This window comes from Muscardinus avellanarius, assembly GCF_963383645.1.
Source record: "Muscardinus avellanarius genome assembly, chromosome: 7".
In the NCBI taxonomy this organism is placed as follows: Eukaryota; Metazoa; Chordata; class Mammalia; order Rodentia; family Gliridae; genus Muscardinus; species Muscardinus avellanarius.
Window position 1 is genome coordinate 4628580 of NC_137793.1, and position 14522 is coordinate 4643101.

General features: G+C 52.5%; 1 protein-coding gene across 1 annotated transcript in view; it reads right to left on the bottom strand.

The window, feature by feature from the left end:
• The window catches only part of FAT2 (FAT atypical cadherin 2), a gene marked incomplete at both ends in the record, with an annotated part of 64048 nt that overhangs the window by 20401 nt on the left and 29125 nt on the right, over positions 1 to 14522 (bottom strand). Inside the window, 6 exons of the mRNA XM_080698299.1 lie at positions 1327 to 1470; positions 1980 to 2117; positions 3045 to 3259; positions 5767 to 6150; positions 9817 to 10050; positions 12565 to 12718. Of these exons, the coding sequence (XP_080554425.1) occupies positions 1327 to 1470; positions 1980 to 2117; positions 3045 to 3259; positions 5767 to 6150; positions 9817 to 10050; positions 12565 to 12718 (1269 nt within the window). The remainder of the gene's footprint in view (positions 1 to 1326; positions 1471 to 1979; positions 2118 to 3044; positions 3260 to 5766; positions 6151 to 9816; positions 10051 to 12564; positions 12719 to 14522) is intronic.

The following is a 14522-nucleotide window of genomic DNA, read 5'->3' on the forward strand; positions in this document are numbered from 1 at the left end:
AATTTGAGAAAAATGATTCCCTAAGTATTGTCCCAGACTTTCCCCCTCTGACATGGGAATTCAGGACACTGCAATAGTTGTTAACTGTCCTTTTTATTTTCTTTTGTACTAAGTGTTGAACCCAGGGTCATTCTACCTCTGAGCTATTACCCCCAGACCTTCTAATTTTAATTTCTCACTTGGAAACAGGGTCTTAATAAGTTGCTGAGGCTGGCTATGAACCTGTGCTTTTCCTGTCTCAGCCTTCCAAGTACTGGGCTTGCACCACCATCCCTGGCCCCTGTCTTTTAAGTATCACATTCTTATCTGCAGACAAAATCTAGTGGGTAGAAACTGAGATTGCCTATCTAATAGACATACAATGTATATAATGTATATATTATACACATTGTATGTCTGTTGGATAGGCAACCATCAAGTTCTTTCTTATAAAACCCTGTTTTTGTTCAGGCATAAAGTGGTAAGGACCTCAGAAAAGATGTCCCACTTAGGAGAAGATGGACCACGGTTGGTCCAAGTCACTTACACCTGACTCCTGAGCCAGGTTTTTGGCTTAAAGGAGAACATGTGATCCAATTCTGACCATGGAAGTGCAGTAAGTGAGTTCTCCAAAAGTCTCCTTCTTTGATTAAAAAAAAAAAAAGCAAACTCTTCAAAAGAAAACCCTTTGTATTTGCCTTTAAGGATGAGTAGGCAAGGGTGTGATCTGGAGCTGCAGCAGCCACTCTGTAGCCAGAAGGCAGAAGTTGAAGGAATTCCAGTAAACCCAGGGCCTATTCTGGCTATATGTCAGAAAAAGTCCTTATGACTTAATGAACTTTTAGTCAGGTAATGTGTTACCTGCAGCCAAAGCATCTCAACTCATACAAGTGGGCTGACCCTGAGTGGCGCCCAGGAGGCCCCCGTACCTCCTGGCTCACCTCCCGCACCAGGCCCTGGCCCACAGTCACCCCAGCCTTGAGGATTCCCCAAGGCCCTCTTCAAATCCCATTTGCAACCCGAGGGATGGTGGGAATGGCTTGGGACCTGGAAAAGATCCTGGGCTTCGGTCCTAAGTGTGCTGCACGCTAGCTCCAGCTGCTTCTGCACCTCTGTTTTACAAATCTGTAAAATGGATGCTAGCTACCTACTTCTCAGGGCTCTTGTGAGCCCCACTCGGGACAGGGACACTGAGGTTCCAATCCCACTACCTCCAGCCTCCTTCAGCTGTCTACATTGCCCTTGGGGACCTGGTCAAGGTCACAGCATTTGGGTAGTGCAGTACACCGGGAGGAGTACCCTCTGATGGGGAGGACGGCTCGGGAGCCTTTGGGGGCACAGACTCACCTGCACGGTGGTGCTGTAGTTGAGCTGGAAGAACCTGGGTGGGTTGTCATTGACGTCGACCACCTGGACCTCAACGGCCGTGTCCTGGTGCAGCGGGGGCTGCCCACTGTCTGTGGCGCGCAGCTTCAGAGAGTAGCTGGGTGTCTGTCGCAAGAGACGCAGGGGGGACTCAGCCACAAGGCCCTCGCTCTGCTTCTCAACTCGACACAGGAGAGTACGGTGGAGACGCCGCTGTGCCCACCCCGCTGTCCACCCTCAGCATCTCAGGCCCAGGTTCAGGCATCAGACACTCCAGCTCAGCCGCGGGCCAGCCAGGGGGCCTTGGGAAGGGGACCAGGGGCAAGTGTGTCTCCTATCAGGACCCGCTTCCTGGGATTACATCGAGGATTGCATTGTGAAGCTTTTAGCAGAGCTGACACATGGTGACTGATCAATGAGCCGTCACCGCATGGCCACGGGTCCCTGGCCACCGCGGAGACTGACTGGAGCTCCTCCAGGCAAGGTCAAGGGCCCTCAGTCCCTCTCCAGCCTCTGGCCACACAGTTCAGAGGCCCTGCAGGGACAGGTGGGAGACACCCGGGCATTGGGTTGGCCCCTCTGGACCTGCCGCAGGGCCACATCTCTGCTTTGAGGACCCCTGGCCCGGGGCTCACCTGTTCCCAGTCCAGGGCCTTGGCCACCCGGAGCTCCCCCTTCTCGGGGTGGACGGCGAAGTGCCCGAGCTGGTTCCCGCCGACCAGGCTGTAGGTGATAGCACTGTTGAGGGGTCCGTCCTCATCAGCCGCCGACACCTGCGGTGGGGGAGGGGGGCTGTGAATGGGGGCGTGAGAGGGGCCAGGAGGGGCTCTTGGTCCTGGGAGTGCAGGGGACAGACGGACCCTGCCCTGGTGGCCACCATCAGCCTGGCAGCCCCTGGCCCAGTCACCCCCGGGGGCTCGCTCGTGGAATTACACATGCCCTGCCATCCTGGCCCCCTCACTCACCCCCTGTGACAGGGCCCGGGGGCCCGACTGAGGAGGCTGGGAGGTAAGGACTGGGCCCATGGAAAATGCATTCCCTAATTTTATGGGGGATTTTTATTTTGGGCAAGGTCTGATCAGTTTGCCGAGAGCATAGAACGTGGCGATCTTTGTGGGGAGATGAGGAAGAGTTCAAGAAGTCGTGAGGGACGAGGGGCCCCTGAGAAGGGGTGTGAGCCCAGAGGTGTGGATGTGTGGACGTGGTCAGGAAGGACGGAGCGCGGGGTGCATGTCCAGGAGCGCAGGAGAGAGGGCTGGAAGGCGGAGTGGAGAGGGTCCTAGAGGAGCCGGAGGAGCATGCCGAGCTCGGCCTCCATGGAAGGAGGGAGCAGCTGTATATTTAAATGCGAAGAAGGGGTGTTCATGTCCCCTGCGTGCTGGCATCCACGTCACGCTCAGCGGCCAGGCCCCCAGGCTGTGGCGCCTGACCAGCCGCTGGGGTCCACCTCTTCCCTCTGCCGTCCTCCACCTTACTGGAGCTTCTCTGAAGCTCGCTGACATCATGCCGGCCTATCAGAAGCTGACCTTACCAGATCGCTGTCGGTCATTGTCATAAAAGTCGGTACAAATCAGAACCAAGTCTGTGTTGTACTAGCTGGATTCACTGGTCCGTGCTCCCAGGCAACGGGGCAGAGAGGGGGTGACAGGCGAGCCCGCCCCAGAGTCCGTGCCCACAGGAGGGAAGTCGGGGGGCCTTACCGTGAGGATGATGTCGCCCACGTTGGCGTTCTCCAAGACCCTCGTGCCGTACAGATCCTGGGGGAAGCGGGGACGGTGTTCATTGACGTCGGTGATGTTGACCACGACGGTGGTCACGTCGCTAAGGGAGGAGGAGCCCTTCCGGCTGCACTCGATGGACAGGAAGTACCTGGGGCTGGTCTCGAAGTCCAGGCTCCTGTTGACGTACAGGATCCCTGGGGAAAGGAGAGGCGGTGTGGGCACGAGGAGGCACGGAACCAGAGGCGGAGGGCTGAGGCTCTGCGCCCAGCTCCAGCGGAGGCTCCACGGCCGGGGGAAGGCAGCCCTTCGCCCCCTTCCTCTCCCTTTGATGGTCCCTCCACCGATTCTCGTTTTCCTTGCTGCCATGTCAAAGGGTGGTGTTCCCCTGGTTCGTTTCTGTATTTCACTTAAAGATCACTTAAATCCACGGTGCTGATTTGATCGCACTTGGTCTCTAGTGGAGAGAACAGGCTGACAATACCTGAACTCCGCTCCCTCCATGTCGGAAGGCGGAGCCAATCAGCCATTACGTGACCCAGCGCGGTGCTCCATGGCATCGCTGATGGAGCTCTGCGATCAGCTCGCGGCTTGACCCGAGCTGGGTGCCAGGCTTGGGACGAGAGAGGCTGGAGGGACGCGCTTTGGCCCTTAAACCTGCAGCCGGCCAAGCCAAACATGAAAAACCTACTGGACACTCTGCTCAAATGTCTCATTGAATAAATGGCAAGAGGAAATACAGAGGAAGAAGAAAATGTGAGGAGTTAAAAGAGATTGAAGATCCTGCATGTCAACCGAATGCAACCTGCAGGCACTGGAAATGCTGGTAAACCAACTTCAAAACCACACGTACGAGAGAAGCTGCAGCTGAGTAGTAGATGATGTGAAGGAGTGTGTGTGTGTGTGTGTGTGTGTGTGTGTGTGTGTGTGTGTGTGTTAGTGGGGATTGAACCTAGGGATATTCTACTCTGAGCAATACCCCAAGCCCGCCAGGTGTGGCGGTGCACATTTGTAATCCCCACGCTTGGGAGGCTGAGACAGGAGGATCGCACAAGTTTGAAACCAGCCTCAGGCTCTCAGCAACTTAGTGAGACCCTGTTTCCAAATAAAATATAAAATAGGTCTGGGAGTATAGCCTGGAGGTAGAAAAGCCCCTGGGTTCCACCGCCAGTACCACACACACACACACACACACACACACACACACACACACACACATCCCCAAGCCCTATTTTGTTTTGTAATCTTGAAACAGGGTCTAAGTTGTGGATAACCTCACTAAGTAGCTGAGGCTGGCTGCGAGCCTACGCGCCTCCTGTCTCAGCCTCCCAAGTACTGGGATTACAGGCATGTGCCACCACACGGGGAAACTTTTAGGTATGATAAGATACTATAGTTTTGTTTATAAAAGGGAGTCCTTAGCCAGGTGTGGTGGCGCAGGCTTGTAATCCCAGTACTTGAGAAGCTGAGACAGGAGGATCACAGGTTCAAGGCCAGCCTCAGCAACTGAGTAAGGTCCTCTGCAAACTTAGACTGTTTCCAACTAAAAAATTAAAATAGGGCTGGGCTCAGAGGTAGAATGCCCCTGGGTTCCATACCCAGTACCACAAAAAGGGGGGGAGTCCTTCTCATTCAGAGATACACACTAATGTATTGGCAAAGAAAATCACAGCAATGTCTGGGATTTGCTTCGAAACAGTTATACAGGAACTAACAGACCGTGAGCAAAGAGTAGTAAGTTCTAGGAATGGGGTAACCCAAGTCTACAACAACGTCTGATGTATTTCAAAATAACTGGAGATTCTCAACACATAGGGACGATAAATGGTGGAGGAGACAGAAATACTAACCACCCGATTTGGTGATTGCACGTTGCGTACGTGTACGGAACCCTCACGCTCTACCCCAGAAACGTGCAAATATTGTGGGCAAGTTTTAAAATATTAGAAAATCAACTGACTTCTGAAAGTGTAAAACCAAATGAAAATTAGGCAGGGGGTGGGTGTGGGTCTGGAGAGTAAAGACGCAGCCGCGCGGCCTGTGTTGACAGCTACGGGAGGCTGGGCGGTGGGACACTGGGAGCCTGATGCTCTTCCATTCCTCACATGCTTAAAACCTCCGTGATAAAGACCCAAACGTACTGCTCAGGAACGAGGCAGCCGTGCTAGGAGGAGCACTACTCCGGGTGCATGGGGAGGACTCTGCATGAGATGGAGCCGACTGGGCAGCCTGTGACCCTTCCATGAGGAACTGCGGGGCTGACCTAGGCTCCTTGGCCAGGAAGAAAGAAGACAGATGGTTTCCTGGTTCTCCTTCTCATCATGATAGCAGGGTAAATCTGGGAGTGCCGGGGTGCCTGCAGGGGGCGGGGGGTCACTCTAGGAGGCACAGCGGTGTCTGTCCTGAGTTGCTTAAACACCAGATTTTAGCTAGTGCCCAGTACCTCTGCAGCCAGGGAGAGAGGGGGTTGTCCGCCCACTTCCTGGGGCGGGGCCTGAGCTGAGACCCGGGGGCCACCGACTGCGGGCAGAGGGAAACTGGGGAAACAAGGGAGACTCCCAGAAAAGCTGGCCCCACCGTTGGAAGACACTAGAGAAAAGGTCAAAGTAGGCCTGCTCCTGGAGGGGCTGTGCGGGCAGATGCTCCCCGAATGTGAGGGATCGATGCCCCCAAGACCGTGCGCACGCGGCTCGGGCCAGCTTACCTGTGTGGGCATCCAGGTGGAACCGCCCCTGCTCGTTCCCGCTGACAATGTGGTAGCCGGTCTTCTCGGCCCCCGGGCGGGTGAGCGTGGCCAGCCGTAGCACCTCGGCGCCGATCGGGGCGTCCTCCCGCACCTGCATGCTGTGCTCCGTGTTCAGGAACACGGGCAGGTAGTCCTCGAGGCCCACCACGGAGACCGTCACGGTGCCCAGCGTGGAGAGCGGGATCGGGGTGCCCAGGTCCGAGGCGCGGACCGTGAGCTCCAGAGTGGCCTGTGGCCTCACCTGCAGGGGCTTCTCCAGCCGGATCACACCCGTGGTGGCATCGATGGAAAACTGACCTTCTGCAGAGTCCGTCAGCGAGTAAACCACCTGCGCGTTGGTGCCTGCCGGGGAGACAGAGGGCAGGATGTGGACTGGGGCGCCTCCTGTGGCCCTAACCCTCAGCCACCGGGGCCGGGGAGGGGGAACAGGGGAGCCCAAGGAGGGCTCTTCAGGGCACAGAAGTGAGACTAAAGTGGGGTTCCTGACTGGGCAGGCCCACAGCCTCATAGGAAGGTTCTCAGGAGGAGCATGGTGGTCTAGTCTGTAAACCTACCTATCTGAAAATATGTAGGGCTGGGCATGGTGGTGCACGCTTGGAATCCCAGTAATTGGGAGGCTAAGACAGGAGGATCACAGGTTTGCAGCCAGCCTCAGCTACTTAGTGAGGCCCTTCACAATTTAGTGAGACCCTGTTTCAAATAAAAAATAAAAAGCCGGGCATGGTGGTGCATGCTTGTAATCCCAGCATTCGGGAGGCGGACCGAAGGACTGTGGCCGCAGACAGCCTCAGCTACTTAGTGAGGCCCTTTGCAACTCATTGAGATCCTGTTTCAAAATTGAAGAGTCCAGTGTCGGCTTCCAAATGAACACTGAGCAAAAGCAAGCCGGCCTAGCGAGGCCCTTGACTGTAACACAGCATCCCGCGTCTTGGCTGTGGCGTTGGCTACAGAACTCTATACGAGATATTGCATGAAACTACACACCACACACACACACGCACACAGGCACGTATAAAACCTGGTGGAATCAGAATATGACATACCCACAATAAGACTCACCACTGTATAAAAAGCACAGATATAAACATTTTTAAAAAGAAATACGACCAGTAGCCTGGTGGGCAGCGACATGCGAACATGAGCTGCTGGGATTGCTCCATTGCAGGGCAGCTGCGAGAGAGGGGGCCCCTCTGGGAAGCTGGGTGGAGCGCGCGCTCTCAGGGCTGTTCCTGCCACTTCCTGTGGGTCTGCGATTATGTTGAAATAGAACGTTAAGAAAACAAACACACCCGTGGAAAGCTCTCCAGCTTGGCTTGGCTCAGGTCTCCTATTTTCTTTGGTCATGAGCAGCTGGAGGAGTGGGCTTGTGCAGGGCTCGTCACGTATGGAAAATACCGACGTTTAGTGCTTAGCACTGAGCTCCTCGCCCTTAGCCCTGAGCCTGGGGTCTCTGGTTTCTCACACTCGTGGGACGCACACCCTGGGGGAACGCTGGCAGGGAGAAGATGTGATAGGCCTGTCAGGTGTGCACGCCATACAACTTCCTGATTTATTCACTTTTTATGGAGAGACTATCATTTTTCGTGTGTGTGTGTGTGTGTGTGTGTGTGTGTGTGTGTGTGTGTGTTACTCGGGATTGAACCCAGAGGCATTCTACCTTTGAACTACACCTCAAACCTGATTTCATTTCTTATTTGGAAAAGAAACAGGGTCTTCTTAGGTTGATGAGTCTCACTACATGCTGAGGCTGTCCTTGAATCTGCGATCCTTTTGTCTCAGCTGCCCAAGTACTTGTATTACAAGCATGCGCCTCCATGCCTGGCTGAGACTATCATTTTTCAAGAAAAAGGGAGATGCTGGTTATACCCCATCAGGAATGTTTAGGTAGAATATTTGGGTTAGAGTAAGCAATTTATTTCATTTTACTTTATTTTTGTAGTGCTGGGGATTGAACCTAGGAGCATTCTTCCTCTGAGCTAGCTCCCCAGCTTTATTTATTTATTTTTTGAAACAGGGTCTTTCTAAGTTCCAGAGGGCCTCACTAGGTTGCTGAGGCTGGCTGCAAACCTGCGATCCTCCTGCCTCAGCCTCCCAAGTAGGGGATTACAAGTGTGCGCCACCACACCCGGCTCTAGAATGACCACTGTCAAGGGTTAATGGTTAGCTGGTAGAAATCCAGAGGTATTGACCTAGCAGGAAGGTGGGGTTGAACCCTGTCATTGAAGGAGCTGGGCCCATCCTCAGAGAGAGACAGAGAGAGAGGCTGGAGCAGGTAGTCTCTGTTTTCTACTGTCAAGAGGGCCATCGTGGACAAGGGCTGGAGGGGATCTGTGTGACTGCAGAGGGCTGGGACCAGGGCTGACAGGTGCAGGCTCCGCAGAAGCAACCTGGATGACTGTCGAGGAACAACGGAAGGAGGGGTTGCGGGGAGTGGGGAGCTTCCTGCTCCTGGGGGCAGTAGGGCATTCACAGGACCTGGCAGCTAGTAGGCGGAGGGGCAGCTGAAATGGCTTATGGGTCATCCCACCTCTCTCTTCTGCATCTGTCCAGTGAAACCCAGCTCGGCATCTCTAACAAGTCTGTCCACTTATACTTGTCACTGCTTACCACCAACACACACACACATGAACACACGCACGCACACATGCGCACACACACACACACACAGTCATGCATGCATGCACATCCAGGCCCAACTACCCCGCCTTTGCACTGACTGTTTACATCTCTGCATTCCCCAAAATCTTTTAGCTCCTACAGTGAAAACTCAGTTCCTCTAGGAAGTGTGAAATTTACTCTGCTGGGGTCCAAGAAGAAAGAATGTTTTTCTTACTTTTATCCTCCTCCTCCTCATCATCATCATCATGATTACCCTAAGTCAGTCGGTCTTCTTTGACCCCAAGGGCATTCTTTAGCCTGCCTGCATTGTAGGATGTGACTCTGGACAGGTGGACCACGGTAGACTCTTCCATGATGGCGGAAGCCATACCCAGTGCAATTAGGAACGTGTGCCCCTCGATGACTCCAATTTGCTTTGTGTTACGGTATGTTTTACTTTGTTTTGGTGTTACTGGGGTTACTGGAAACCCTTCTGCCTCTGGGCTACACTCCCAGACATATTTTTATATTTTTGGAAACAGGATCTCTTAAGCCAGCGCAGCTGGCTTCAAACCTGCATGATCCTCCTGTCTCTGCCTCCCAAGCGCGGGGATTACAAGCATGCGCCCCACGCCTGGCTGGATTGGTGAATTTTTTTTGTGTGTGTGTGTGGGTCTAGGGATGGAACCCAGGGGTATTTGACCTCCGAGCTACACCCCCTGCCCTATTTTTTATTCTTTATTTTGAAACCAGGTTTCACTGAGTTGCAGAGGGCCTCACTAAGTAGCTGAGGCTAGCTGTGAACCATGATCCTCCAGTCTCAGCCTCTCGAATGCTGGGATGACAAGCGTGCGCCACCACGCCCGGCTTCAAGACCATTCTGAATATAAACATTTAATCAAAAATTTTCAGCTGGGCATGGTGGCGCACACTTGTCATCCCAGCATTCGGGAGGCTGAGACTGGAGGTTTGCGGTTCACAGACAGCCTCAGCTACTTAGTGAGGCCCTCTGCAACTTAGTGAGAACCTGTTTCAAAATAAAGAATAAAAAAATAATGCAGGGGGTGTAGCTCGGAGGTCAAATGCCTCTTGGTTCCATGCCCAGACTCACATACACAAAAAAACGGTCGCGAGCAAAATATGTTCCTGAGGTTAAATAGCAGCCTTGAGAGCTCTCCAGGTGTGAGCGGCGGGGGCGAGGGGAAGTGGCCAGGCTGAAGTGCCTTGTCCCTGTCTCAAAACGTTGCTAAGAAGCACTGGTCACATCGTACTCGGGAGCACACTTGTGGGCATTTTCTGTTGTGATGTGTTCACAGACTCAACAAGGAGGCACAGACCTTTCTGGGTGCAAAGAGCACCAAACCCTCCCACCAAGCTCCGGATGGAATGGCGGCAGAGCCACAGGCTCACCTTGGTCCGGGTCCCGGGCAAAGACCACAGCCACGGGGGTCTTAACTGTGGTGTTGTCGAAGACGGCCACGGAACAGTGGCTGGGGAAGAACCGCGGGGCGTTGTCATTCACATCCTCCACGCGCACCGTCACGTCTGCCTGGCAAGATCGGCCGCCTCCATCCGTCGCCTTGGCAACAAGGCTGTACACATCCTTCCTCTCGCGGTCGAGGGCTGTGAGTGTGGTCAGCCTCCCTGGGCAGAGAGATGACAGAGGATGATCTTTCTCTGGGGGATATTATCCCAGCATGGACTCTCTATATAACTAGGGGTGACAATCCCAGCCTCATGAATTTAAGATCCTCAGATAGGTGCAACATTTTTTTTTTGGTGGTGCTAGGGATGGAACCCAAGAGTATCCTACCTCTGAGCTCCACTTCCAGCCCTATTTTTTCTTCTTTATTTTGAAACAGGGTCTCACTGAGTTGCAAAGCGCCTCACTCAGTAGCTGAGGCTGGCCGTGAACCCGGATTCTCCTGTCTCAGCCTCCCAAATGCTGGGATTACAAGCGTGCGCCACCACGCCCAGCTAGGTGCAACATTTTTAAAAGCCAATAAGGCAATTTATAATGTGGAAGAGAATTTTCTTTTTTGGCCTGCAGTTTTGCTTCTAGAAATATATATATATATATATACATATATATATATATATGTAGTATATTTCTAGAAGAAATATATTATAGAAATTATAATATATTATTTATAACAGAAATTATATTATTTATAAATATATCCTACAGCATAATTAAGGCAAAGATAAAAATAGCCTCTGTGGCATTACTGGTAATAGCAATGTATTGAAGCCATCCGAGATATCTTTCATATGGGGAGCAGCTAAGTATGTTATGACTTAGTTGTACAGTAAAGTATTACACAACCAGAAAAAAATTATGACAGAACGTTGTGTTCTGGCTTTAGTGAAGAAAGGCAAGTTATAAAATAATCTTCTGTGTTCAAGAAACGATTCCACAGAGACTTTATTGAAGCATGGATAAGCAGGCTGATGGAATAAACATCAAAGGCCCTATCTTTGGTGGAGAAGCTGATTCTGCGGACGCTCCAGTTTCTGCATAATACACACCTGCGTTTCTGAAGTTTGTACAATGAGCGTGTATTATTTCCGCATTCTGAAAAAGTGCCAGCCTGCTTTTCTTTGAAGTCCTCTCTGATCTGATCGTCCTGCAGCTGAGCACACAGTAGCCAAGGGGGGCCGGGACCTGGGGAGCCCGCACGCCTGTGCCAGGGCCGGGAAGGACCGCGCTGTCCCCTGTCCACCAGGACAGCTTCCTGGGACATCGCTGGCACTGGCGCTGGCCACTGCCCCACTAGGGAATCTCCGACTCATCCTTTGAGCTACTGGGCTCAAGCTATGATGGCAGCTGGGCTTGTGAGCAGGGCGTTCCTGCTGTGCCCTGTGCCCCTGCAGCGCCCAGAAGGCCTCTTTTTTTTATTTTATTTTTTTGGTGGTACTGAGGTTCCTGGAAGCCCTTCTACCTCCGGACTACACTCCCAGACCTATTTTTACATTTTATATTTGGAAACAGGGTCTCCTAAGCCAGTGCGCGCGGCTGGCTTCGAACCTGCGCGATCCTCCTGTCTCTGCCTCCCAAGCGCGGGGATTACAAGTGTGCGCCACCACGCCTGGCCAGAAGGCCTCTTTCTAAGGAGGCACGCCCCACCCTGTCTTTCCACCAGATTCCAGCCCAGCCTCTCGAGGCTCTTCGCGGCCTAGCCTGCCTCTGCTCTCTGCTCTGTCCCCCGCCTAGTAATGACAAGGCTCCCCCTCTGGGCCTGGCTTCTCTGTGCCCTGTGGCTTGTGGTCCACACAAAGGTCCCGTGAGCGCTCCGTCCCAGTTTGCAACATGGATATCGTGAGATTTCGCCCCGGTCATAACGCCCACTGGCCTCAGTCTTCCAGTAGCGCTGAAGGTGGCATGAGTGGCATGAGCCTCGCCTGCCCCACGGCCGCCTCTCTTGCTCTCTCCCCTTGGCCCACTCTCTGGTGCACCAGTTTCTGCCGCTCTGCCGGGTCCTCAGAGGAATATACTCTTTTCCCAAATAAGATCTTTGAATAAATTCTCCTACCTTGAATGCTCTTGGATAACTCTGGTGGGCCCACAAGTCTCCCACGAAATAGGATTTCCTCAGAGGAGAGTTACTTATCCCCACTCCCAAACCTAAGTCAACGTCTCTTGGTGAACACTCCTGTAGCCTTCTGCATGGTTTCTTTTTCTCTTTTTCTTTTTTTGCAGTACTGGGGATGGAACCCAGGGGCCTTTGACCTCCTAGCTACACCCCCAGACCTATTTTTTATTCTTTATTTGGAAACAAGTTCTCAGTTGCCGAGGGCCTCACTAAGTAGCTGAGGCTGGCCTTCCTGCCTCAGCCTCGCAAATACTAGGATTACAAGGGCGTACCATCACGCCCGGCTCCTGCATACCTTTGCAATTCAACGAATTTCAAGCCACTGTTTTGGTGATTTCCTTTCCCATTAGAACAGAAAGACCTGGATCTTGTCTTATCAGTCTACTGATTACGGCCCCAGCGTTCAGTGCTGTGCTTGGTGCACCGCACCACTCTATGCTTGCTGACGGAGAGCCGGACGGGTTAGTGAATTCCTGCTTCTTCTTCCAAGAGCCTGCCCTGACACTGGGCACCTGGTATTTAGTATATATGTTCTTGGCTTCCCCCTGCAGTTCAGGAAACCCACCTGTGTGAGGATCCAACTTGAACTCATGAGCTCCGGGTCCGTGAAGCGAATACGTGATCTGAGCGTTGGTGTCGGCATCCGAGTCTGTGGCAGAAACTTTCAAAATGAAGTGTCCTGGGGAGACATCCTCACGGACCTTGCCGGTGTAGAGGGGCTGGAGATGGAAAAACAGAGGGGACGGAGATGGCGGGAGCTGCGCTTCCCAGGCCTCCTGCCTGCTCTAAGGAGGCGTGGGCCGCCCCGGAGGCCAGCGTGAACCTGGTCCTGGCCTCTCCCAACCTGGGCAGGATGGCAGTCATAAGCACGGCCGAAGAGAGAACTAAGTGTGGGCTGGCTTTCTCCCAGGAAAGCTACCCTCCGAGACCCCTCAAACTATGGTACCTGGGACCCTGCAAAGGCAATTGTCAGGAATTTCGACAGTCCATGCGGCCCTTCTATTATGCTTTACATGACGAGAGTGTAGAAGAGCAGAGGAAGACCAGGAGCCAGGAAGGGTGTGCCTGTGCGTGTTGGAAGATATGTGTCTTTATGTATATACAAGTTTGTGAATACGCTGGTGTATACTGACGTGTTGGTGTGAATTGTGTACGCGTATTTCCACTTATGGGTGTGCGTATGGATGTAGGTGGTATTTGCTTATGTGTATGTATGAATATCTGTATAGGCATCTGCCTGAGTATCAGAGCCATAAATTATCTTTTGTGCGCATGTATACAAATATACATATTTGCATGTACAAGTATGCATTTATGTATATATAATAAATAGCTGGATTTTAAGTAAATATGAATTATGCTCATTCAAGATGTTAGAAAATTAAAATGTTAACAGTTTATCTTTATCTGCAAGCTTTGAAGTAAATCTCCCAGTTAAGAATTACTTACTGTAGTGTGTGTGTGTGTGTGTGTGTGTGTGTGTGTGTGTATGTGTGTGTGTGTGTGTGGTACTGGGGATGGGACCTAAGGGCCTTCTATCTCCGGGCTATACCCCCAAGCCTATTTTATTTTTTTATTTGGAAACAGGGTCTTGCTAAATTGCCGTGAGCCTCTCTAGGTTGCTGAGGCTGACTTCGAACCTGTGATCCTCCTGTCTCAGCCTGCCAAGTACTGGGATTACAGGCATGTGCCACTGTATCTGGCTTACTTCCTGTATTTAAAAATGTACTTAAAAGCAATGCCGTGTGACAATAACTACTATTTTTCACCCTCTAAAAACAAGCACACAGCCGGGCATGGTGGCGCACGCTTGTAATCCCCGCACTTGGGAGGCGGAGACAGGAGGATCGTGCTGGTTCGGAGCCAGCCTCGCTGGCTTAAGAGACCCTGTTTCCACATAAAAAAGTTAAAAAATAGGTCTGGGAGTGTAGCCCGTGGGAGTGTATCCCAGAGGTAGAAGGGCTTCCAGGAACCCCAGTACCACCAAAAAAATAAAAAATAAAAACAAGCACACATGCACATGACACATATATGCATGAGTCCCACTCAACGTTTGTTCCCGTGAGAAACACAGGGCTGAAGTACACAGGAGAATGTCCCTGAGGAGCCTGATTTGCATGTCTGTGTATGTGTATAACCTGAAGGAGCGTGTCCGCCTTGGGCTGCACTACCCAAGCAGATGTGGGGATATCTGTTCATATGTGGGCATGCAGGCAGGGTGTCTCACACTCTCTGGATACACGGGGCAGTCGTGAGCGATGCTAACGGGGGTTTTGCAGTGAGCGTGACTGAGTCTGGAGGGTGCACATTACTTTACCTCTGGGTATGTTTGCAGAGAAGTAGAGATTCGTAGGGAGGATGGGGACAGAGTGTAGACCATGATTCCCGAAAGCTTGCTATATCCCTATGGGAGGGCAAACACTTGCCCAGGATGCCCCTGCCCTGGGCACCAGCCGCAGCCGGCTGGGGAGAAGCAGGGTCTGGTGAGGACGGGTGGCCAGCCTCCACGGTGCACCCAGGGTC